At 38.0% G+C, this 26,121-nt stretch overlaps 1 protein-coding gene across 1 annotated transcript in view; it reads right to left on the bottom strand.

Annotated features, from left to right (window-relative positions):
- The window catches only part of LOC107307407 (maltase-glucoamylase-like), a 122,424-nt gene that overhangs the window by 11,798 nt on the left and 84,505 nt on the right, over nucleotides 1-26,121 (bottom strand). The window contains exons 28-39 of the mRNA XM_085534532.1: nucleotides 24,666-24,834; nucleotides 23,355-23,451; nucleotides 19,602-19,714; nucleotides 19,394-19,519; nucleotides 17,212-17,340; nucleotides 17,004-17,111; nucleotides 15,795-15,857; nucleotides 14,062-14,196; nucleotides 9,886-9,970; nucleotides 3,612-3,750; nucleotides 3,403-3,536; nucleotides 721-755 (exon numbers count right to left, since the gene is read on the bottom strand). Coding sequence (XP_085390658.1) covers nucleotides 721-755; nucleotides 3,403-3,536; nucleotides 3,612-3,750; nucleotides 9,886-9,970; nucleotides 14,062-14,196; nucleotides 15,795-15,857; nucleotides 17,004-17,111; nucleotides 17,212-17,340; nucleotides 19,394-19,519; nucleotides 19,602-19,714; nucleotides 23,355-23,451; nucleotides 24,666-24,834 — 1,333 coding nt within the window. The remainder of the gene's footprint in view (nucleotides 1-720; nucleotides 756-3,402; nucleotides 3,537-3,611; nucleotides 3,751-9,885; nucleotides 9,971-14,061; nucleotides 14,197-15,794; nucleotides 15,858-17,003; nucleotides 17,112-17,211; nucleotides 17,341-19,393; nucleotides 19,520-19,601; nucleotides 19,715-23,354; nucleotides 23,452-24,665; nucleotides 24,835-26,121) is intronic.

Here is a 26,121-nt window from a genome sequence, read left to right as displayed (position 1 = left end):
TCATAGAAATCCTTTAATTTAATGAATTACCAAAATCCCATAGAAATCCTTTAATTTAATGACCAAAATCCCATAGAAATCCATTAATTCAATGAATGACCCAAATCCTTTAATTCTATTACCAAAATCCCATAGAAATCCTTTAATTTAATGGCCAAAATCCTTTAATTCAATGCATGGCCAAAATCCCATAGAAATACATTAATTTAGTGGCCAAAATCCCATAGAAATCCTTTAATTTAATGACCAAAATCCTTTAATTCAATGACTAAAATCCCATAGAAATCCTATAAATTCAATGACCAAAATTCTTTAATTCAATGACCAAAATCCCATAGAAATCCTTTAATTTAATGACCAAAATCCCATAGAAATCCTATAAATTCAATGACCAAAATCCTTTAATTCAATGACTAAAATCCCATAGAAATCCTTTAATTTAATGACCAAAATCTTTTAATTCAATGACTAAAATCCCATAGAAATCCCTTAATTTAATGACCAAAATCCCATAGAAATCCTATAAATTCAATGACCAAAATCCTTTAATTCAATGACTAAAATCCCATAGAAATCCTTTAATTTAATGATAAAAATTCTTTAATTTAATGACCAAAATCCCATAGAAATCCATTAATTCAATGAATGACCCAAATCCTTTAATTCTATTACCAAAATCCCATAGAAATCCTATAAATCAAACTGGGATGAAGCACTTACGTAGGATACCCCAAAGAGGCTGAACTCCATCATTCCTGCAAGAATAAGAGAATTTAGGGTTTTTGGCTGCGAAATATTTGATAAAATGATAAAATTCGGTATTTTCAGCCCCAAAATGAGATTTGATGTTGGTATTTTCAATGGTGAGACGACAAAATTTGGTATTTTCAGCCCCAAAATGTGATTTGATGTTGGTATTTTCAATGGTGAGATGATAAAATTTGGTATTTTCAGCCCCAAAAGAGATTTAATGTTGGTATTTTCAACAGTGAGATGATAAAATTCGATATTTTCAGCCCCAAAATGCATTTGATGTTGGTATTTTCAACGATGAGATGATAAAATTTAGTATTTTCAGCCCCAAAATGAGATTCGATGTTGGTATTTTCAACAGCGAGACGATAAAATTCGGTATTTTCAGCCCCAAAATGAGATTTAATGTTGGTATTTTCAACAGCGAGATGATAAAATTTGGTATTTTCAGCCCCAAAATGAGATTTGATGTTGGTATTTTCAACAGCAAGACGATAAAATTCGGTATTTTCAGCCCAAAAATGAGATTTAATGTTGGTATTTTCAACAGTGAGATTATAAAATTTGGTATTTTCAGCCCCAAAATGAGATTTGATGTTGGTATTTTCAATGGTGAGATGATAAATTTTGGTATTTTCAGCCCCAAAATGAGATTTAATGTTGGTATTTTCAACGGTGAGATGATAAAATTTGGTATTTTCAGCCCCAAAATGAGATTTAATGTTGGTATTTTCAACAGTGAGATGATAAAATTTGGACTTGATTTTGGGGCAAGAAAGGAAGGAAATGGGTCAAGAAGGATCTGGTCATCGTTACTGAAGCAATGGGGATCCCATATGTTGAAATGGATGTGATTTTGGGGCAAAAAACGTGGGTCAAGAGGGATCTGACCATCTTCATTGAAGTAATGGGATCCTATATGTTGAAAAGGATGTGATTTTGGGGGAAGAAAGGAAGGAAATGGGTCAAGAAGGATCTGGCTATCGTCATTAAAGCAATGGGGATCCCATATGTTGAAATGGATGTGATTTTGGGGCAAAAAAGGAAGAAAATGGGTCAAGAAGGATCCGGCCATCGTCATTGAAGTAATGGGATCCTATATGTTGAAATGGATGTGATTTTGGGGCAAGAAAGGGAGGAAATGGGTCAAGAAGGATCCGGCCATCGTCATTGAAGCAATGGGGATCCTATATGTTGAAATGGACGTGACTTTGGGGCAAGAAAGTGAGGAAATGGGTCAAGAGGGATCCAGCCATCGTCATTGAAGTAATAGGATTCTATATGTTGAAAGGATGTGATTTTGGGGCAAGAAAGGAAGGAAATGGGTCAAGAAGGATCTGGCCATCATCATTGAAGCAATGGGGATCCCATATGTTGAAAAGGAAGTGATTTTGGGGCAAAAAAGGAAGGAAATGGGTCAAGAAGGATCTGGCCATCGTTATTGAAGCAATGGGGGTTCCATATGTTGAAATGGATGTGATTTTGGGGCAAGAAAAGGAGGAATTGGGTCAAGAAGGATCTGGACTTCATCCTTCAAGCAATGGGATCCCATATGTTGAAATGGATGTGATTTTGGGGCAAGAAAGGGAGGAAATGGGTCAAGAAGGATCCAGCCATCGTTATTGAAGTAATAGGATCCTATATGTTGAAAGGATGTGATTTTGGGGCAAAAAAGGAAGGAAATGGGTCAGGAAGGATCCGGCCTTTGATCTTCAAGCAATGGGATCCCATATGTGAAAAGGACGTGATTTTGGGGCAAAAAACATGGGTCAAGAGGGATCTGTCCATCCTCATTGAAGTAATAGGATCCTATATGTTGAAATGGATGTTATTTTGGGGCAAGAAAGGGAGGAAATGGGTTGAGAAGGATCCGGCCTTCGATCTTCAAGCAATGGGATCCCATATGTTGAAATGGATGTGATTTTGGGGCAAAAAACGTGGGTCAAGAGGGATCTGTCCATCCTCATTGAAGTAATGGGATCCCATATGTTGAAATGGATGTGATTTTGGGGCAAAAAAGGAAGGAAATGGGTCAAGAAGGATCCGGCCATTGTCATTGAAGCAATGGGGATCCCATATGTTGAAATGGATGCGATTTTGGGGCAAGAAAGGAAAGAAATGGGTCAAGAAGGATCTGGCTATCGTCATTAAAGCAATGGGGATCCCATATGTTGAAATGGACGTGATTTTGGGGCAAAAAACGAGGGTCAAGAGGGATCTGGCCATCCTCATTGAAGTAATGGGATCCCATATGTGAAAAGGACATGGTTTTGGGGCAAAAAAGGAAGGAAATGGGTCAAGAAGGATCCTGCCTTCTATCTTCAAGCAATGGGATCCCATACATTGAAATGGATGCGATTTTGGGGCAAAAAACGTGGGTCAAGAGGGATCTGTCCATCCTCATTGAAGTAATAGGATCCTATATGTTGAAATGGATGTGATTTTGGGGCAAAAAAGGAAGGAAATGGGTCAAGAAGGATCCGGCCTTTGATCTTCAAGCAATGGGGATCCCATACGTTGAAATGGATACGATTTTGGGGCAAAAAATGTGGGTCAAGAGGGATCTGTCCATCCTCATTAAAGTAATGGGTTGAAAGGATGTGATTTTTGGGCTGAAAACGCGTGTTTTTGGGATCTCCATTGACTCACCAATGATAGATTTGTACAACTGGTCCCACGCCGCCGTGTTGTCCCCCAACCAATGTCCGGCCCATTGCCCACTTGTGGGGTACGTCGAGCGCGTGATGACGATCCCCCTCTCCTTCGTGATCCTCCTCAACGCACTGGGGGTCACAAATGATCATCAGGGCTCATTTTTGGGGTGAAAAAGTGGAAAAGAAGTAAAAAATAAGACTTACTCTAAGGTAGGTTTGGTTTGGGACCATCCGTAGAGGTTATGGACGTCGTAATGGCGGCGCTCGGTGCCGTCGGCCATAATATGGACGCCCTCCATGCAAAGGGTTTTGTAGGCCAGGCCGTCTTCTCTGTTCCCCAATTCTGTGGGAAATGGGGTGAAAATACAGAGATTTCAACCCAAAAAATGACTCGGAAATGTTACTTTTTTGGTTGGCATCGCCTACATTGGGGTTGGCCATCATAACGACTATGGGGTCTCTTGTTTTAGGCCATAATAAGGACTATGGGGTCTCTAGGCCATAATAAAGACTATGGGGTCTCTTGTTTTAGGTGTGAAAAAACACAGATTTCAACCCAAAAAATGACTTGGAAATGTTACTTTTTTGGTTGGCATCGCCTACATTGGGGTTGGCCATCAGAACGACTATGGGGTCTCTTGTTTTAGGCCATAATCAAGACTATGGGGTCTCTAGGCCATAATCAAGACTATGGGGTCTCTTGTTTTAGGCGTGAAAAAACACAGATTTCAACCCAAAAAATGACTCGGAAATGTTACTTTTTTGGTTGGCATCGCCTACGTTGGGGTTGGCCATCATAACGACTATGGGGTCTCTAGGCCATAATCAAGTCTATGGGGTCTCTAGGCCATAATAAAGACTATGGGGTCTCTTGTTTTAGGTATAAAAACACACAGATTTCAACCCAAAAAATGACTCGGAAACGTTACTTTTTTGGTTGGCATCGCCTACATTGGGGTTGGCCATTATAACGACTATGGGGTCTCTTGTTTTAGGCCATAATAAGGACTATGGGGTCTCTAGGCCATAATCAAGACTATGGGGTCTGTTGTTTTAGGTGTGAAAACACAGATTTCAACCCAAAAAATGACTCGGAAATGTTACTTTTTTGGTTGGCATCGCCTACGTTGGGGTTGGCCATTATAACGACTATGGGGTCTCTTGTTTTAGGCCATAATAAGGACTATGGGGTTTCTAAGTCATAATAAAGACTATGGGGTCTGTTGTTTTAGGTGTGAAAACACACAGATTTCAACCCAAAAATTGACTCGGAAATGTTACTTTTTGGTTGGCGTCCTCTTCTTTTGGGTCGGCCATCATAACGACTACGGGGTCTCTTGTTTTAGGCCATAATAAGGACTATGGGGTCTCTAAGTCATAATAAAGACTATGGGGTCTGTTGTTTTAGGCGTGAAAAAACACAGATTTCAACCCAAAAAATGACTCGGAAATGTTACTTTTTTGGTTGGCATCGCCTACACTGGGGTTGGCTTCCTTCGGCCTTAATAAAGACTATGGGATCTCTAGGCCATAATCAAGTCTATGGGGTCTCTAGGCCATAATAAAGACTATGGGGTCTCTTGTTTTAGGTGTGAAAACACACAGATTTCAACCCAAAAAATGACTCGGAAATGTTACTTTTTTGTTGGCATTGCCTACATTGGGGTTGGCCATCATAACGACTATGGGGTCTCTTGTTTTAGGCCATAATAGAGACTATGGGGTCTCTGGGCCATAATAAAGACTATGGGGTCTCTTGTTTTAGGTGTGAAAAAACACAGATTTCAACCCAAAAATTGACTCGGAAATGTTACTTTTTTGGTTGGTATCGCCTACATTGGGGTTGGCCATCAGAACGACTATGGGGTCTCTTGTTTTAGGCCATAATAGAGACTATGGGGTCTCTAGGCCATAATAAAGACTATGGGGTCTCTTGTTTTAGGGGTGAAAACACACAGATTTCAACCCAAAAAATGACTCGGAAATGTTACTTTTTTGGTTGGCATCGCCTACATTGGGGTTGGCCATTATAACGACTATGGGGTCTCTTGTTTTAGGCCATAATCAAGACTATGGGGTCTCTAGGCCATAATAAAGACTATGGGGTCTCTTGTTTTAGGTGTGAAAACACAGATTTCAACCCAAAAAATGACTTGGAAATGTTACTTTTTTGGTTGGCGTCCTCTTCTTTTGGGTTGGCCATCATAACGACTATGGGGTCTCTTGTTTTAGGCCATAATAAGGACTATGGGGTCTCTAGGCCATAATCAAGACTATGGGGTCTGTTGTTTTAGGTGTGAAAACACACAGATTTCAACCCAAAAAATGACTCGGAAATGTTACTTTTTTTGGTTGGCATCGCCTACATTGGGGTTGGCCATCATAACGACTATGGGGTCTCTTGTTTTAGGCCATAATCAAGACTATGGGGTCTCTAGGCCATAATAGAGACTATGGGGTCGCTTGTTTTAGGTGTGAAAACACAGATTTCAACCCAAAAAATGACTTGGAAATGTTACTTTTTTGGTTGGTATCGCCTACATTGGGTTTGGCCATCAAAAAGACCACGGGGTCTCTTGTATTAGGCCGTAATCAAGACTATGGGGTCTCTAGGCCATAATAAAGACTATGGGGTCTCTTGTTTTAGGTGTGAAAACACACAGATTTCAACCCAAAAAATGACTTGGAAATGTTACTTTTTTGGTTGGCATTGCCTACATTGGGGTTGGCCATCATAACGATTATGGGGTCTCTTGTTTTAGGCCATAATAAGGACTATGGGGTCTCTAGGCCATAATAGAGACTATGGGGTCTGTTGTTTTAGGTGTGAAAACACACAGATTTCAACCCAAAAACTGACTTAGAAATGTTACTTTTTTGGTTGGCAGCCTCTTCTTTTGGGTTGGCCATCATAACGACTATAGGGTCTCTTGTTTTAGGCCATAATAAGGACTATGGGGTCTCTAGGCCATAATAAAGACTATGGGGTCTCTTGTTTTAGGTGTGAAAACACAGATTTCAACCCAAAAAATGACTCGGAAATGTTACTTTTTTGGTTGGCATCGCCTACATTGGGGTTGGCCATCATAACGACTATGGGGTCTCTTGTTTTAGGCCATAATAAGGACTATGGGGTCTCTAAGTCATAATCAAGACTATGGGGTCTCTTGTTTTAGGCGTGAAAAAACACAGATTTCAACCCAAAAAATGACTCGGAAATGTTACTTTTTTGGTTGGCATCGCCTACGTTGGGGTTGGCCATCATAACGACAATGGGGTCTCTTGTTTTAGGCCTTAATCAAGACTATGGGGTCTCTAGGCCATAATCAAGACTATGGGGTCTCTTGTTTTAGGTGTGAAAAAACACAGATTTCAACCCAAAAATTGACTCGGAAATGTTACTTTTTTGGTTGGCAGCCTCTTCTTTTGGGTTGGCCATTATAACGACTATGGGGTCTCTTGTTTTAGGCCATAATAAGGACTATGGGGTCTCTAAGCCATAATAAAGACTATGGGGTCTCTTGTTTTAGGTGTGAAAACACAGATTTCAACCCAAAAATTGACTTAGAAATTTTACTTTTTTGGTTGGCGTCCTCTTCTTTTGGGTCGGCCATTATAACGACTATGGGGTCTCTTGTTTTAGGCCATAATAAGGACTATAGGGTCTCTAGGCCATAATAAAGACTATGGGGTCTCTTGTTTTAGGCGTGAAAACACACAGATTTCAACCCAAAAAATGACTCGGAAATGTTACTTTTTTGGTTGGCATCGCCTAAGTTGGGGTTGGCCATTATAACGACTATGGGGTCTCTTGTTTTAGGCCATAATAAGGACTATGGGGTCTCTAGGCCATAATAGAGACTATGGGGTCTGTTGTTTTAGGTGTGAAAACACAGATTTCAACCCAAAAAATGACTCGGAAATGTTACTTTTTTGGTTGGCATCGCCTACATTGGGGTTGGCCATCATAACGACTATGGGGTCTCTTGTTTTAGGCCTTAATAAGGACTATGGGGTCTCTAGGCCATAATAAAGACTATGGGGTCTCTTGTTTTAGGTGTGAAAACACAGATTTCAACCCAAAAAATGACTCGGAAATGTTACTTTTTTGGTTGGCATCGCCTACATTGGGGTTGGCCATCATAACGACTATGGGGTCTCTTGTTTTAGGCCATAATAGAGACTATGGGGTCTCTAGGCCATAATAAAGACTATGGGGTCTCTTGTTTTAGGTGTGAAAAAACACAGATTTCAACCCAAAAAATGACTCGGAAATGTTACTTTTTTGGTTGGCATCGCCTACGTTGGGGTTGGCCATTATAACGACTATGGGGTCTCTTGTTTTAGGCCATAATAGAGACTATGGGGTCTCTAGGCCATAATAAAGACTATGGGGTCTCTTGTTTTAGGTGTGAAAACACACAGATTTCAACCCAAAAAATGACTTGGAAATGTTACTTTTTTGGTTGGCATCGCCTACATTGGGGTTGGCCATCAGAACGACTATGGGGTCTCTTGTTTTAGGCCATAATAAGGACTATGAGGTCTCTAGGCCATAATAAAGACTATGGGGTCTCTTGTTTTAGGTGTGAAAAAACACAGATTTCAACCCAAAAAATGACTCGGAAATGTTACTTTTTTGGTTGGCATCGCCGACGTTGGGGTTGGCCATCATAACGACTATGGGGTCTCTTGTTTTAGGCCATAATAAGGACTATGGGGTCTCTAGGCCATAATCAAGACTATGGGGTCTCTAGGTCATAATAAAGACTATAGGGTCTCTTGTTTTAGTTATGAAAACACACAGATTTCAACCCAAAAAATGACTTGGAAATGTTACTTTTTTGGTTGGCATCGCCTACATTGGGGTTGGCCATTATAACGACTATGGGGTCTCTTGTTTTAGGCCATAATCAAGACTATGGGGTCTCTAGGCCATAATAAAGACTATGGGGTCTCTTGTTTTAGGTGTGAAAACACACAGATTTCAACCCAAAAAATGACTCGGAAATGTTACTTTTTTGGTTGGCATCGCCTACATTGGGGTTGGCCATTATAACGACTATGGGGTCTCTTGTTTTAGGCCATAATAAGGACTATGGGGTCTCTAGGCCATAATAAAGACTATGGGGTCTGTTGTTTTAGGTGTGAAAACACACAGATTTCAACCCAAAAAATGACTCGGAAATGCTACTTTTTTGGTTGGCATCGCCTACATTGGGGTTGGCCATCATAACAACTATGGGGTCTCTAGGCCATAATAGAGACTATGGGGTCTCTAGGCCATAATAAAGACTATGGGGTCTCTTGTTTTAGGTGTGAAAACACACAGATTTCAACCCAAAAAATGACTCGGAAATGTTACTTTTTTGGTTGGCATCGCCTACATTGGGGTTGGCCATTATAACGACTATGGGGTCTCTTGTTTTAGGCCATAATAAGGACTATGGGGTCTCTAGGCCATAATAAAGACTATGGGGTCTGTTGTTTTAGGTGTGAAAACACACAGATTTCAACCCAAAAAATGACTCGGAAATGCTACTTTTTTGGTTGGCATCGCCTACATTGGGGTTGGCCATCATAACAACTATGGGGTCTCTAGGCCATAATAGAGACTATGGGGTCTCTAGGCCATAATAAAGACTATGGGGTCTCTTGTTTTAGGTGTGAAAACACACAGATTTCAACCCAAAAAATGACTCGGAAATGTTACTTTTTTGGTTGGCATCGCCTACATTGGGGTTGGCCATTATAACGACTATGGGGTCTCTTGTTTTAGGCCATAATAAGGACTATGGGGTCTCTAGGCCATAATAAAGACTATGGGGTCTCTTGTTTTAGGTGTGAAAACACACAGATTTCAACCCAAAAAATGACTTGGAAATGTTACTTTTTTGGTTGGCATCGCCTACATTGGGGTTGGCTTCCTTTGGCCTTAATAAAGACTATGGGGTCTCTAGGCCATAATTAATTAATAATTAATAATTAATATATTAAAATAATAAAAATATTAATATAATAATTAAGATTTATAACTTTATAAACTTCGTAAAAAATTATAACTTTAGGGTTTATGTTTTTACTCACTTATAACTAATATTTCTCTATGGAAAAAGGCAAAAAAAATCACTTATATTCACTCCTAAAAATTAATTTCTGGAGCTTAAAAGAGGCAGAAATGGGTAATATCCCATTTTCAAAGTGTTTTCTGGTTGTTGATGGCATTAAACAGGCTAAAAATTGCCCCAAAATTGCCCAAAAATTGGGATTTTTTAATATATATTTTTTTCTCTATTTTTTTCTTGTTAAGTTTCTGGATTTGGGGATTTAAAGCAATTCTATCTCATAGGAAACGCATTAATAAACATAAAAGTCAATGAAGGGCTTCATTCAACCCCATAGACTTGGTTCAAAATGGGCTTAATTGGACTATTTTTACCGTTCTCTTAATTAATTAAGCCATTAATTAATCACTTACTGGGCATATATGGGGGGTTATTGAGCTCATGATCCCTGCAGCCCCAAACGGCCCCATGGACGAAGCTGGAGGGTTCGTTCATATCCTGAAAACAACAAAAAAAACCCCAGAAATCAACCCAAAATTGAGCAAATTTCACCCTAATGTGGCACATTTCGGTCCCCCCCACCCCATATATTAATTTTTCCCCCTTTTTTCCCCTCATTCTTTATTATTTTTTTTGCCCTTTTTACCCTTTTCCCCCTCATTCTTCATTTTTTCGCCCTTTCCCCCCCTTTTTTCCCCCACATTCTTCATTTTTTTCACTCTTTTTACCCTTTTTTCCCCTCATTCTTCATTTTTCCACCTTTTTTACCCCTTTCCCCCCTCATTCTTCATTATTTTTTGGCATTTTTACCCTTTTCCCCCTCATTCTTTATTTTTTTGGCCCTTTTTACCCTTTTTCCCCCTCATTCTTCATTTTTCCGCCTTTTTTTACCCTTTTCCCCCCTCATTCTTCATTATTTTCGCCCATTTTACCCTTTTTTCCCCCTCATTCTTTATTTTTTTTGTCCTTTATACCCTTTTTTCCCCTCATTCTTCATTTTTTCACCCTTTTTACCCTTTTCCCCCTCATCCTTCATTATTTTTTAGCATTTTTACCCTTTTCCCCCTCATTCTTTCTTTTTTTTGTCCTTTATCCCCATTTTTCCCCCTCATTCTTTATTTTTTTCAACCTTTTTACCCTCTTCCCCCCATTCTTCATTATTTTTTGCCCTTTTTACCCTTTCCCCCCTCATTCTTCATTTTTTCGATCTTTTTACGTTTTTTTCCCCTCATTCTTCATAATTTTTCGGCATTTTTACCCTTTTCCCCCTCATTCTTTATTTTTTTTGTCCTTTATCCCCGTTTTTCCCCCTCATTCTTCATTTTTTCGACATTTTTACCCTTTTTTCCCCTCATTCTTCATTTTTCCACCTTTTTTACACTTTTCCCCCCTCATTCTTCATTATTTTTTGCCCTTTTTACCCTTTTCCCCCATCATTCTTCATTTTTCCGCCTTTTTTACCCTTTTTCCCCTCATTCTTCATTTTTTCTCAGCATTTTTACCCTTTTTCCCCTCTCATTCTTCATTTTTTTCGCCCTTTTTACCCCTTTTCCCCCCCCTATTTCTCCATTTTTTTGGCCTTTTTACCCTTTCTCTCCACTCTATTTAATTTTTTATTCATTTTTTCCACCCTTTATCTCAATTCCTTTCCCATATTTAATCACTTTCCTTTTCATTTCTGAACTAATTTTCCCTTCCTCATTTCTACACGATCTTTCATTCCTTTATCCCTCTTATAATTAGTCATATTACATAATTTTCTTAATTAATTTATCAATTCTTCATCATTTTCACATCATAAAACCTATTATTCACCAATAAACCATGCCCAGAATGAATAAACCATGCCCCAAAATGAATAAACCATGCCCCAAAATGAATATATCTTGCCCCAAAATGAATATATCTTGCCCCCAAACCAATATATCTTGCCCCAAAACCAATATATCTTGCCCCAAAACCAATATATCTTGCCCCAAAACCAATATATCTTGCCCCAAAATGAATATATCTTGCCCCAAAATGAATATATCTTGCCCCAAAACGAATGTATCTTGCCCCAAAACCAATATATCTTGCCCCAAAATGAATATATCTTGCCCCAAATTGAATAAACCATGCCCAAAATGAATATATCTTGCCCCAAAACCAATATATCTTGCCCCAAAATGAATATATCTTGCCCCAAAATGAATAAACCATGCCCCAAAACCAATATATCTTGCCCCAAAAACAATATATCTTGCCCCAAAAACAATATATCTTGCCCCAAAAACAATATATCTTGCCCCAAAATGAATAAACCATGCCCCAAAACCAATATATCTTGCCCCAAAATGAATAAACCATGCCCCAAAATGAGTAAATCTTGCCCCAAAACGAATAAACCATGCCCCAAAACCAATATATCTCGCCCCAAAACCAATATATCTTGCCCCAAAATGAATAAACCATGCCCCAAAACCAATATATCTTGCCCCAAAATGAATAAACCATGCCCCAAAATGAGTAAATCTTGCCCCAAAACGAATAAACCATGCCCCAAAACCAATATATCTTGCCCCAAAATGAATATATCTTGCCTCAAAATGAATAAACCGTGCCCCAAAACCAATATATCTTGCCCCAAAACCAATATATCTTGCCTCAAAATGAATAAACCATGCCCCAAAATGAATATATCTTGCCCCAAAACCAATATATCTTGCCCCAAAATGAATAAACCATGCCCCAAAATGAATATATCTTGCCCCAAAACCAATATATCTTGCCCCAAAACCAATATATCTTGCCCCAAAATGAATAAACCATGCCCCAAAACCAATATATCTTGCCCCAAAACCAATATATCTTGCCTCAAAATGAATAAACCATGCCCCATAATGAATATATCTTGCCCCAAAACCAATATATCTTGCCCCAAAACCAATATATCTTGCCCCAAAATGAATAAACCATGCCCCAAAATGAATATATCTTGCCCCAAAATGAATATATCTTGCCCCAAAATGAATATATCTTGCACCAAAATGAATATATCTTGCCCCAAAATGAATAAACCATGCCCAAAAATGAATATATCTTGCCCCAAAACCAATATTTCTTGCCCCAAAATGAATAAACCATGCGCCAAATGAATATATCTTGCCTCAAAATGAATATATCTTGCCCCAAAACCAATATATCTTGCCCCAAAATGAATAAACCATGCGCCAAAATGAATATATCTTGCCCCCAAACCAATATATCTTGCCCCAAAATGAATATATCTTGCCCCAAAACCAATATATCTTGCCCCCAAACCAATATATCTTGCCCCAAAACCAATATATCTTGCCCCAAAAACAATATATCTTGCCCCAAAACCAATATATCTTGCCCCAAAATGAATAAACCATGCCCCAAAATGAATATATCTTGCCCCAAAACCAATATATCTTGCCCCAAAATGAATATATCTTGCCCCAAAACCAATATATCTTGCCCCAAAACCAATATATCTTGCCCCAAAACCAATATATCTTGCCCCAAAACCAATATATCTTGCCCCAAAACCAATATATCTTGCCCCAAAACCAATATATCTTGCCTCAAAACCAATATATCTTGCCCCAAAACCAATATATCTTGCCCCAAAAATGAATATATCTTGCCCCAAAATGAATAAACCATGCCCCAAAACCAATATATCTTGCCCCAAAACCAATATATCTTGCCCCAAAATGAATAAACCATGCCCCAAAACCAATATATCTTGCCCCAAAATGAATAAACCATGCCCCAAAACCAATATATCTTGCCCCAAAATGAATAAATGAATAAACCATGCCCCAAAACCAATATATCTTGCCCCAAAACCAATATATCTTGCCCCAAAACCAATATATCTTGCCCCAAAATGAATATATCTTACCCCCAAACCAATATATCTTGCCCCAAAATGAATATATCTTGCCCCAAAACCAATATATCTTGCCTCAAAATGAATAAACCATGCCCTAAAATGAATATATCTTGCCCCAAAATGAATATATCTTACCCCAAAACCAATATATCTTGCCCCAAAATGAATATATCTTGCCCCAAAACCAATGTATCTTGCCCCGAAACCAATATATCTTGCCCCAAAATGAATAAACCATGCCCCAAAATGAATATATCTTGCCCCCAAACCAATATATCTTGCCCCAAAATGAATAAATGAATAAACCATGCCCCCAAACCAATATATCTTGCCCCCAAACCAATATATCTTGCCCCAAAATGAATAAATGAATAAACCATGCCCCCAAACCAATATATCTTGCCCCAAAACCAATATATCTTGCTCCAAAACCAATATATCTTACCCCAAAACCAATATATCTTGCCCCAAAATGAATATATCTTGCCCCAAAACCAATATATCTTGCACCAAAACCAATATATCTTGCTCCAAAACCAATATATCTTGCCCCAAAACCAATATATCTTGCCCCAAAACCAATAAACCAAACCCAAAACACGCCCCGTATCTACAACACGGCACCGAAAACTCCCCCCCAAAACACCCAAAAATGGGTAAAAAAAGGCCAAAAACGGTCACTCACGATCCAAATCCCGTCGTATTTCAGGCTGAGGGAGGCGTTGTGCGGGTTCTCATAGAGCTCCTCCAGTTCCGTGCTCCACCATTCGACCGTGGAGTTACGGAAGAAGTCGGGGAAGGCCGTGTATGCGCGGAAAAGCTGAAAAAAAACCCAAAAAAACCCAATTCTGACCCAATTCTGCTTTGGATTGGGGTTAAAAGACCCCCAAAAACTCAATTCTGACCCAATTCTGCTTTGAATCGGGCTTAAAAGCCCCCAAAAACACAATTCTGCCCCCCAAAAAACCCAATTCTGACCCAATTCTGCTTTGAATCGGGCTTAAAAGACCCCCAAAAAACCCAATTCTGCCCCAATTCTGCTTTGAATCGGGCTTAAAAGACCCCAAAACCCAATTCTGCCCCCCCAAAAAACCCAATTCTGACCCAATTCTGCTTTGAATCGGGCTTAAAAGACCCCCAAAAAACCCAATTCTGACCCAATTCTGCTTCGGATTGGGTTTAAAAACCCCCAAAAAACCCAATTCTGACCCAATTCTGCTTTGGATTGGGCTTAAAAGACCCCAAAAACCCAATTCTGACCCAATTCTGCTTCGGATTGGGCTTAAAAAAACCCCAAAAATCCCAATTCTGACCCAATTCTGCTTTGGATTGGGCTTAAAACACCCCCAAAAAACCCAGTTCTGCGTTGGATTGGGGTTAAAAAGACCCCAAAAACCCAATTCTGACCCAATTCTGCTTTGGATTGGGGTTAAAAGACCCCAAAAACCCAATTCTGCCCCCCCAAAAAACCCCAATTCTGGCCCCCAAAAAACCCAATTCTGACCCAATTCTGCTTTGGATTGGGCTTAAAAGACCCCAAAAACCCAATTCTGCCCCCCCAAAAAACCCAATTCTGACCCAATTCTGCTTTGGATTAGGCTTTAAAGACCCCAAAAAACCCAATTCTGACCACCAAAAAACACAATTCTGCCCCCAAAAATCCCAATTCTGACCCAATTCTGCTTTGGATTGGGGTTAAAAAGACCCCAAAAACCCAATTCTGACCCAATTCTGCTTTGGATTGGGCTTAAAAGCCCCCCAAAACTCAATTCTGACCACCAAAAAACCCAATTCTGACCCAATTCTGCTTTGGATTGGGCTTAAAAGACTCCCAAAAACCCAATTCTGACCCCCCAAAAAACCCAATTCTGACCCAATTCTGCTTTGGATTGGGGTTAAACAACCCCAAAAACCCAATTCTGCTTCCCAAAAAACCCAATTCTGACCCAATTCTACTTTGGATTGGGGTTAAACGACCCCAAAAACCCAATTCTGACCCAATTCTGCTTTGGATTGGGCTTAAAAGACCCCAAAAAACCCAATTCTGACCCAATTCTGCTTTGGATTGGGCTTAAAAGATCCCAAAAAACCCAATTCTGACCCAATTCTGCTTTGGGTTGGCCTTAAAAGACTCCCAAAAACCCAATTCTGACCTCCCAAATAACCCAATTCCGACCCAATTCTGCTTTGGATTGGGCTTAAAATACCCCAAAAAACCCAATTCTGACCCAATTCTGCTTTGAATCGGGCTCAAAAGACCCCCAAAAAACCCAATTCTGACCCAATTCTGCTTTGGATTGGGGTTAAACAACCCCAAAAAACCCAATTCTGACCCAATTCTGCTTTGGATTGGGCTTAAAAAAACCCCAAAAAACCCAATTCTGACCCAATTCTGCTTTGGTTTCTATCACCACTCACCTGTACTGCGGTATCCCAGTCAAGGGAATCATTGACCACAATGTTGGGATAATCCGGCCAGACCTAAAAAAAAGAGGTTGGAATTTTGGGGTGAAATCACCCTGATTTGGGTCATGATGGACTTAAAATGTGTAAAAATGGTGATTTTACCTTAATTTAATCGAGCGATATCGTTAATAAAGACAATTAAAGGTTGATGACCAAAAACCCAACGTTTTTCAGTTGGAAGAGCCCATTAAGGAGGCGTTTATGAGTTTTTCACCCAAAATTTGAGTCAGGGAGTGGGATTTTGGGGTGAAATCGCCCTGATTTTGGGGTGAAATCGCCCTGATTTGGGTCATGATGGACTTACATTCCCATTAAGAAAATTAAATGTTGTTGGCCAAAAACCCAACGTTTTTCAGTTGGAAGAGCCCATTAAGGAGGCGTTTATGAGTTTTTCACCCAAAACCTGAGTCACGGAGTGGAATTTTGGGGTGAAATCGCCCTGATTTTGGGTTGAAATCGCCCAGATTTGGGTCATGATGGACTTACCATTCCATTAAGAAAATGAAATGTTGTTGGCCAAAAACCCAACGTTTTTCAGTTGGAAGAGCCCGTTAAGGAGGCGTTTATGAGTTTTTCACCCAAAACCTGAGTCACGGAGTGAAATTTTGGGGTGAAATCGCCCTGATTTTGGGTTGAAATCGCCCTGATTTGGGTCATGATGGATTTACATTCCTATTAAGAAAATTAAATGTTGTTGGCCAAAAACCCAACGTTTTTCAGTTGGAAGAGCCCGTTAAGGAGGCGTTTATGAGTTTTTCACCCAAAATTTGAGTCAGGGGTTGGGATTTTGGGGTGAAATCGCCCTGATTTGGGTCATGATGGATTTACATTCCCATTAAGAAAATTAAATGTTGTTGGCCAAAAACCCAACGTTTTTCAGTTGGAAGAGCCCATTAAGGAGGCGTTTATGAGTTTTTCACCCAAAACCTGAGTCAGGGGTTGGGATTTTGGGGTGAAATCGCCCTGATTTTGGGGTGAAATCGCCCAGATTTGGGTCATGATGGACTTACATTCCCATTAAGAAAATGAAATGTTGTTGGCCAAAAACCCAACGTTTTTCAGTTGGAAGAGCCCATTAAGGAGGCGTTTATGAGTTTTTCACCCAAAATTTGAGTCACGGAGTGAAATTTTGGGGTGAAATCGCCCTGATTTGGGTCTTACCTTCCCAAAAATGATATCTTGAGAGTTAGGCCACTTAATGAACACATCCTTCTCCATCCCCCTCGTAAAAGCGAGATAATCGGTTTCATTGGCCGATATGGCCGGATCCTTGGGTTAAATTGGGTTAAAAGAAGAGAAATAAGGTCATTTTTTGGAAATAAGGTCATTTTTTGGGGGGAAAAAGGGCAAAAAATCAAATTTTTCTCACCAAAATGGGGATATATCTCATCCCTTCGGCACGGATCTTATTGATAAGTTCGGGTAGGCCGGAGAAACGCGGGTTCAACTTGAAATCCAATTGACGCTCAAGGTAATCAATATCAGTGTATTGAACATCCTGATTAACAAAAAAACAACCCCAAATCCATGTAAAAAAGGGGCTTTTTGGGGTCATATTCAGCACGACATCAAAATGAGGTGAAAACCTGCCTTTTAGGGTTCATACAAAGCCAGATTTGGGGCATACAAAGCCAGATTTGGGGCATCTCAAAGGTGTTTTGTAATGGATGCAAGTCAGATTTCCCATTCAGAGTTGTGGAATTTGGTTAAATTTGTTATTTTGGGTGGAAATGTGGGTATTTGGGAGAGAAAAAAGCCCCAAAACAACACAAATTCACGAATGGAAATATATCAATATATTGAATGCTCCGTTTCGGACGTTTCTCGTTAATTATCGATATCAGTGTATTGAACATCCTGATTAACAAAAAACAACACCAAATCCATGTAAAAAAGGGGCTTTTTGGGGTCGTTTTCAGCACGGCATCGAAATGAGGTGAAAACCTGACTTTTAGGGATCATACAAAGCCAGATTTGGGGCATACAAAGCCAGATTTGGGGCATCTCGAAGGTGTTTTGTAATGGATGCAAGTCAGATTTCCCATTCAGAATTGAGGAATTTGGTTAAATTTGTTATTTTGGGTGGAAATTTGGGTATTTGGGAGAGAAAAAAGCCCCAAAACAACCCAAATTTATGCATGGAAATATGTCAATATATTCAATGCTCCGTTTCGGACGTTTCTCGTTAATTATCAATATCAGTGTATTGAACAACCTGATTAACAAAAAACAACCCCAAATCCATGTAAAAAAGGGGCTTTTTGGGGTCGTTTTCAGCAGGACATCGAAATGAGGTGAAAACCCGACTTTTAGGGTTCATACAAAGCCAGATTTGGGGTATACAAAGCCAGATTTGGGGCATCTCAAAGGTGTTTCACAATGGATGTAACTCAGATTTCCCATTCAGAATTGAGGGATTTGGTTAAATTTGTTATTTTGGGTGGAAATTTGGGTATTTGGGAGAGAAAAAAGCCCCAAAACAACCCAAATTCATGCATGGAAATATGTCAATATATTGAATGCTCCGTTTCGAACGTTTCTCGTTAATTAATATCAGTGTATTGAACAACCTGATTAACAAAAAACAACCCCAAATCCATGTAAAAAAGGGGCTTTTTGGGGTCGTTTTCAGCACGACATCGAAATGAGGTGAAAACCCGACTTTTAGGGTTCATACAAAGCCAGATTTGGAGCATACAAAGCCAGATTTGGGGCATCTCAAAGGTGTTTTGCAATGGATGCAAGTCAGATTTCCCATTCAGAATTGAGGAATTTGGTTAAATTTGTTATTTTGGGTGGAAATTTGGGTATTTGGGACAGAAAAAAGGCCCAAAACAACCCAAATTCACGCATGGAAATATGTCAATATATTGAATGCTCCGTTTCGGACGTTTCTCGTTAATTATCAGCTTAATTAAAGGGAAAATTGGGCAAAAAAATTGGTTATAGATATTATTATTATTAGTAGTATTATTATTATTAATAATTAATAATATTATTAATAATAATAATAATAATAATAAATTAATAATAATAATACATAATAAAATAATAAATACATAATAAATAAATAATAAATATATGTGTTATTATATAATAATGCTATAACATACAATAAATAATAAATATATAATTATAAACAATAATAATATTAAAAATAATAATAATTATTATTATTATTAATTAGGGTTTTTTTTCCCTCAGCAGTTGAATGAACTAATTACAGAGTTAATGACTGAAAACATTAACGCTAAAATTAATTAAGCTATTGGGATTAATTACACCCATACAATAAATAATAAACATATAATTATAAAAAATAATAATATTAAAAAATAATAATAATAATTATTAATTAGTTTTCTTTTCACTCAGCTGTTGAACGAACTAATTATAGACTTAATTACTGAAAACATTAATGATAGAATTAATTACACACACGTTACTGGGGTTAATCACAGCCTTCGCCCTTCTTGAAGTCACAGGAGGCCAAAACTGACCCCAAAACTCCCCATTTTTACCCAAATTCCCCCAAATTTCGGTGGACTTACGTAAGGAATTTGGGCTGCTTTCATGTCTTCCACCAACTGAGCGATTTCGGTGTCGTTCTCATATCCATAACGGCACAATTGGAATCCAAGAGCCCAATATGGCGGCATCACCGGTCGCCCAACGAGCTTCAAAAAAATAGGGATAAAATGAAGCAAAAAACCTCAATTTTGGGGTTTTTTGGGGTAATTTATAATGGGGGAATGGTACCTCGGTGTATTGTTGGACAACGAGCTCCGGTGTCGGACCCAAAACGACATAAAAGTCCAAAATACCCCCAATTGTTCGGTAGGTGAGAGCTGGTGTGGGTTGGAATGTTACATCTGGAGATATAGGTAAAAAATACACAAATCAGCCCAAAAATATCCATTAAAATCGAAGAAAGGTTGATAAAAAAGCCTAAAATACCCAAATCAGGCCAAAAATCCCCATTAAAATCGAAGAAAGGTTGATAAAAAGACCCAAAGTCTTTAAATCAGCCCAAAAATCTCAATTAAACCTGAGGAAAGGTTGATAAAAAGACCCAAAATCGTTAAATCAGCCCCAAAATATGCATAAAAATCAAAGAAAGGTTGATATAAATCCCTAAAATACCCAAATCAGCCCCAAAATCCCCGTTAAAATCAAAGAAAGGTTGATAAAAAAACCTAAAATACCCAAATCAGCCCAAAAATCCCCAATAAAATTGAAGAAAGGTTGATAAAAAAGCCTAAAATACCCAAATCAACCCAAAAATCCCCATTAAAATCGAAGAAAGGTTGATAAAAAGACCCAAAGTCTTTAAATCAGCCCAAAAATCTCAATTAAAACTGAGGAAAGGTTGATAAAAAGACCCAAAATCGTTAAATCAGCCCCAAAATATGCATTAAAATCGAAGAAAGGTTGATAAAAAACCCTAAAATACCCAAATCAGCCCAAAAATCCCCGTTAAAATCAAAGAAAGGTTGATAAAAAACCCTAAAATACCCAAATCTGCCCAAAAATCCCCATTAAAATCGAAGAAAGGTTGATTAAAAAGCCTAAAATACCCAAATCAGCCCAAAAATATCCATTAAAATTGAAGAAAGGTTGATAAAAAACGCTAAAATAGGCAAATCAGCCCCGAAATCCCTATTAAAATCGAAGAAAGGTTGATAAAAAGACCCAAAAATCTTTAAATCAGCCCCAAAAATCTCCATTAAAGCTGAAGAAAGGTTGATAAAAAGACCCAAAAATCTTTAAATCAGCCCCAAAAATCTCCATTAAAAGCATAGAAAGGTTGATAAAAAGACCCAAATATCTTTAAATCAGCCCCAAAAATCTCCATTAAAATTGAAGAAAGGTTGATAAAAAGACCCAAAAACCTTTAAATCAGACCCAAAAATCTCCATTAAAAGCGAAGAAAGGTTGATAAAAAGACACAAAAATCTTTAAATCAGCCCCAAAAATCTCCATTAAAATTGAAGAAAAATTGATAAAAAGACCCAAAATCTTTAAATCTGCCCCAAAATCTCCATTAAAACTGAAGAAAGGTTGATAAAAAGTCCCAAAAATCTTTAAATCAGCCCCAAAAATCTCCATTAAAACCGAAGAAAGATTGATAAAAAGACCCAAAATCTTTAAATCAGCCCCAAAATCTCCATTAAAATTGAAGTAAAATTGATAAAAAGACCCAAAAATCTTTAAATCAGCCCCAAAAATATCCATTAAAACTGAAGAAAAGTTGATAAAAAGACCCCAAAATCGTTAAATCAGCCCCAAAAATCTCCATTAAAACTGAAGAAAGATTGATAAAAAGACCCAAAATCGTTAAATCAACCCCAAAAATCTCCATTAAAAGCGAAGAAAGGTTGATAAAAAGACCCAAAATCGTTAAATCAGCCCAAAAATCTCCATTAAAACTGAAGAAAAGTTGATAAAAAGACGCAAAAATCCTTAAATCAGCCCCAAAAATCTCCATTAAAATTGAAGAAAGGTTGAGAAAAAGACCCAAAAATCTTTAAATCAGCCCCAAAAATCTCCCTTAAAACCGAAGAAAGGTTGATAAAAAGACCCAAAAATCTTTAAATCAGCCCCAAAAATCTCCATTAAAAATGAAGTAAAATTGATTAAAAGACCCCAAAATCTTTAAATCAGACCCAAAAATCTCCATTAAAACTGAAGAAAGCTTGATAAAAAGACCCAAAAACCTTTAAATCAGCCCAAAAATCTCCATTAAAAGCGAAGAAAGGTTGATAAAAAGACCCAAAAATCTTTAAATCAGCCCCAAAAATCTCCATTAAAACTGAAGAAAGGTTGATAGAAAGACCCAAAAATCTTTAAATATGCCCCAAAAATCTCCATTAAAACCGAAGAAAGGTTGATAAAAAGACCCAAAAATCTTTAAATCAGCCCCAAAAATCTCCATTAAAATTGAAGTAAAATTGATAAAAAGACCCAAAATCGTTAAATCAGCCCCAAAAATCTCCATTAAAACCGAAGAAAGGTTGATAAAAAGACCCAAAATCTATAAATCAGCCCCAAAAATCTCCATTAAAATTGAAGAAACTTGATAAAAAGACCCAAAAATCTTTAAATAAGCCCCAAAAATCTCCATTAAAACTGAAGAAAGGTTGATAAAAAGACCCAAAATCTTTAAATCAGCCCCAAAATCTCCATTAAAACTGAAGAAAGGTTGATAAAAAGACCCAAAAATCTTTAAATCAGCCCCAAAAATCTCCATTAAAATTGAAGAAAAGTTGATAGAAAGACCCAAAATTTTTAAATCAGCCCCAAAAATCTCCATTAAAATTGAAGAAAAATTGATAAAAAGACCCAAAAATCTTTAAATCAGCCCCAAAAATCTCCATTAAAAGCGAAGAAAGGTTGATAAAAAGACCCAAAAACCTTTAAATCAGCCCAAAAATCTCCATTAAAAGCGAAGAAAGGTTGATAAAAAGACCCAAAATCGTTAAATCAACCCCAAAAATCTCCATTAAAACTGAAGAAAGGTTGATAAAAAGACCCAAAATCTTTAAATCAGCCCAAAAATCCCCATTAAAACTGAAGAAAGGTTGATAAAAAGACCCAAAAATCTTTAAATCAGCCCCAAAAATCTCCATTAAAACTGAAGAAAAGTTGATAAAATACCCAAAAATCTTTAAATCAGCCCAAAAATCTCCATTAAAATCGAAGAAAAGTTGATAAAAAACCCTAAAATCTTTAAATCAGCCCCAAAATCCTCATTAAAACTGAAGAAAGATTGATAAAAAGACCCCAAATCGTTAAATCAACCCCAAAAATCTCCATTAAAAGCGAAGAAAGGTTGATAAAAAGACCCAAAAATCTTTAAATCAGCCCCAAAAATCTCCATTAAAACTGAAGAAAGGTTGATAGAAAGACCCAAAAACTTTTAAATCAGACCCAAAAATCTCCATTAAAACTGAAGAAAGGTTGAGAAAAAGACCCAAAATCTTTAAATCAGCCCCAAAAATCTGCATTAAAATTGAAGAAAGGTTGATAAAAAGACCCAAAAATCTTTAAATCAGCCCCAAAAATCTCCATTAAAAGCGAAGAAAGGTTGATAAAAACACCCAAAAATCTTTAAATCAGACCCAAAAATCTCCATCGAAATTGAAGAAATGTTGAGAAAAAGACCCAAAAATCTTTAAATCAGCCCCAAAATCTCCATTAAAATTGAAGTAAAATTGATAAAAAGACCCAAATATCTTTAAATCAGCCCCAAAAATCTCCATTAAAACTGAAGAAAAATGATAAAAAACCCAAAAACCTTTAAATCAGCCCCAAAATCTCCATTAAAATTGAAGTAAAATTGATAAAAAGACCCAAAAATCTTTAAATCAGCCCCAAAAATCTCCATTTAAACTGAAGAAAAGTTGATAAAAAGACCCAAAAACCTTTAAATCAGCCCCAAAAATCTCCATTAAAACTGAAGAAAAATGATAAAAAACCCAAAATCCTCTATTTTTCCATTATTTTTCTTACCCATCCCATTGCTGTTCAGCAATAGGACCCCGTGGGCGTTACCGTCCTCTTCCAGCCCCATATAAAATGGTTGGACACCGTACGAGTTCAATTTGTACTGAAAACGAAGGATTTCACCTTAAAATCGCATTGCAAATATCGGGTTGTTTGGCCCCAAATTATATTGACCCTAAATTATAACGGCCCCATATTATAATGACCCCATATTATATTGGCCCCATATTATAATGACCCCATATTATGTTGGCCCCATATTATGTTGGCCCCATATTATAATGACCCCATATTATATTGACCCCATATTATAATGACCCCATATTATATTGGCCCCATATTATATTGGCCCCATATTATATTGGCCCCATAATATAATGACCCCATATTATAATGACCCCATATTATAATGACCCCATATTATATTGACCCCATATTATAGTGATCCCATATTATAATGACCCCATATTATATTGACCCCATATTATAATGACCCCATATTATAATGGCCCCATATTATATTGACCCCATATTATATTGGCCCCATATTATATTGGCCCCATATTATAATGACCCCATATTATATTGGCCCCATATTATATTGGCCCCATATTATAATGACCCCAAATTATATTGATCCCAAATTATATTGACCCCAAATTATATTGACCCCAAATTATATTGACCCCAAATTATATTGACCCCATATTGTATTGGCCCCATATTATATTGACCCCATATTATATTTGCCCCATATTGTATTGGCCCCATATTATATTGACCCCATATTATAATGACCCCATATTATAATGGCCCCATATTATAATGACCCCATATTATAATGGCCACAAATTATATTGACCCCATATTATATTGACCCCATATTATAATGACCCCATATTATAATGACCCCATATTATATTGGCCCCATATTATAATGACCCCATATTATATTGGCCCCATATTATAATGACCCCATATTATAATGACCCCATATTATATTGGCCCCATATTATAATGACCCCATATTATATTGGCCCCATATTATAATGACCCCATATTATAATGACCCCATATTATATTGGCCCCATATTATAATGACCCCATATTATATTGGCCCCATATTATAATGACCCCATATTATAATGACCCCATATTATATTGGCCCCATATTATATTGGCCCTAAATTATATTGATCCCAAATTATATTGGCCCCATATTATAATGACCCCAAATTACATAGGAGCAGAAAACAGCTCAAAAACCAGAAATTTCACCCAAAATAAAAGCCCCAAAAATGGTGTTTTTTAACTCACCCCGGGGGGTTGATCCCGGCTGAACATCCCCCACGTGTTCCAGTTCATATCACGGTGATACTGAGTGTGTTCGGTCTCCCCGAACCCATAGAGATAAAGGGACGGGAGACGGGTGGAAATCTGGATGAACATGTCGCTGAAGGTGAAGGTGGGAAGAACCGAGTCCCAGCTGGGGGATTTGGGGTAAAAAGGGGAGGAAATGGGTCATTAAATGTGTAAAAATGGTGATTTTAGTTGATTTCATCAAGCGATATCGATAATAAAGAAAATTAAAGGTTGGTGGCCAAAAACGCAATGTTCTACAGTTGGAAGAACCCGTTAATGAGGCGTTTATGAGTTTTTCACCCAAAATTTGAGTCTGGGGTTGGGATTTTGGGGTGAAATCGGCCTGATTTTGGGGTGAAATCGCCTGATTTTGGGGTGAAATCGCCGTATGTTCAGTCTCCCCGAACCCATAGAGATAAAGGGACGGGAGACGGGTGGAAATCTGGATGAACATGTCGCTGAAGGTGAAGGTGGGAAGAACCGAGTCCCAGCTGGGGGATTTGGGGTAAAAAGGGGAGAAAATGGGTCATTAAATGTGTAAAAATGGTGATTTTAGTTAATTTAATCGAGCGATAACGATAATAAAGAAAATTAAAGGTTGATGACGAAAAACCCAACATTTTACAGTAGGAAGAACCAGTTAATGAGGCGTTTATGAGTTTTTCACCCAAAATTTGAGTCAGAAATTAGAATTTTGGGGTGAAATCGGCCTGATTTTGGGCTGAAATCGCCCTGATTTGGGGGTGAAATCGCCGTATGTTCGGTCTCCCCGAACCCATAGAGATAAAGGGACGGGAGACGGGTGGAAATCTGGATGAACATGTCGCTGAAGGTGAAGGTGGGAAGAACCGAGTCCCAGCTGGGGGATTTGGGGTAAAAAGGGGAGGAAATGGGTCATTAAATGTGTAAAAATGGTGATTTTAGTTAATTTAATCGAGCGATATCGATAATAAAAAGAATTAAAGGTTGGTGGCCAAAAACTCAACGTTTTACAGTTGGAAGAACCCGTTAAGGAGGCGTTTATGAGTTTTTCACCCAAAATTTGAGTCTGGGGTTGGGATTTTGGGGTGAAATCGGCCTGATTTTGGGGTGAAATCACCGTGATTTTGGGGTGAAATCGCCGTATGTTCGGTCTCCCCGAACCCATAGAGATAAAGGGACGGGAGACGGGTGGAAATCTGGATGAACATGTCGCTGAAGGTGAAGGTGGGAAGAACCGAGTCCCAGCTGGGGGATTTGGGGTAAAAAAGGGAGGAAATGGGTCATTAAATGTGTAAAAATGGTGATTTTATTTAATTTTATCGAGTGATATCGATAATAAAGAAAATTAAAGGTTGATGGCCAAAAACCCAACGTTTTACAGTTGGAAGAGCCCATTAAGGAGGCGTTTATGAGTTTTTCACCCAAAATT

This window comes from Coturnix japonica, unplaced genomic scaffold (genome assembly GCF_054131305.1).
Source record: "Coturnix japonica strain WE unplaced genomic scaffold, WE-NBRP24 Scf084, whole genome shotgun sequence".
NCBI lineage: Eukaryota > Metazoa > Chordata > Aves > Galliformes > Phasianidae > Coturnix > Coturnix japonica.
This window is presented reverse-complemented; position numbering and strand designations above follow the sequence as displayed.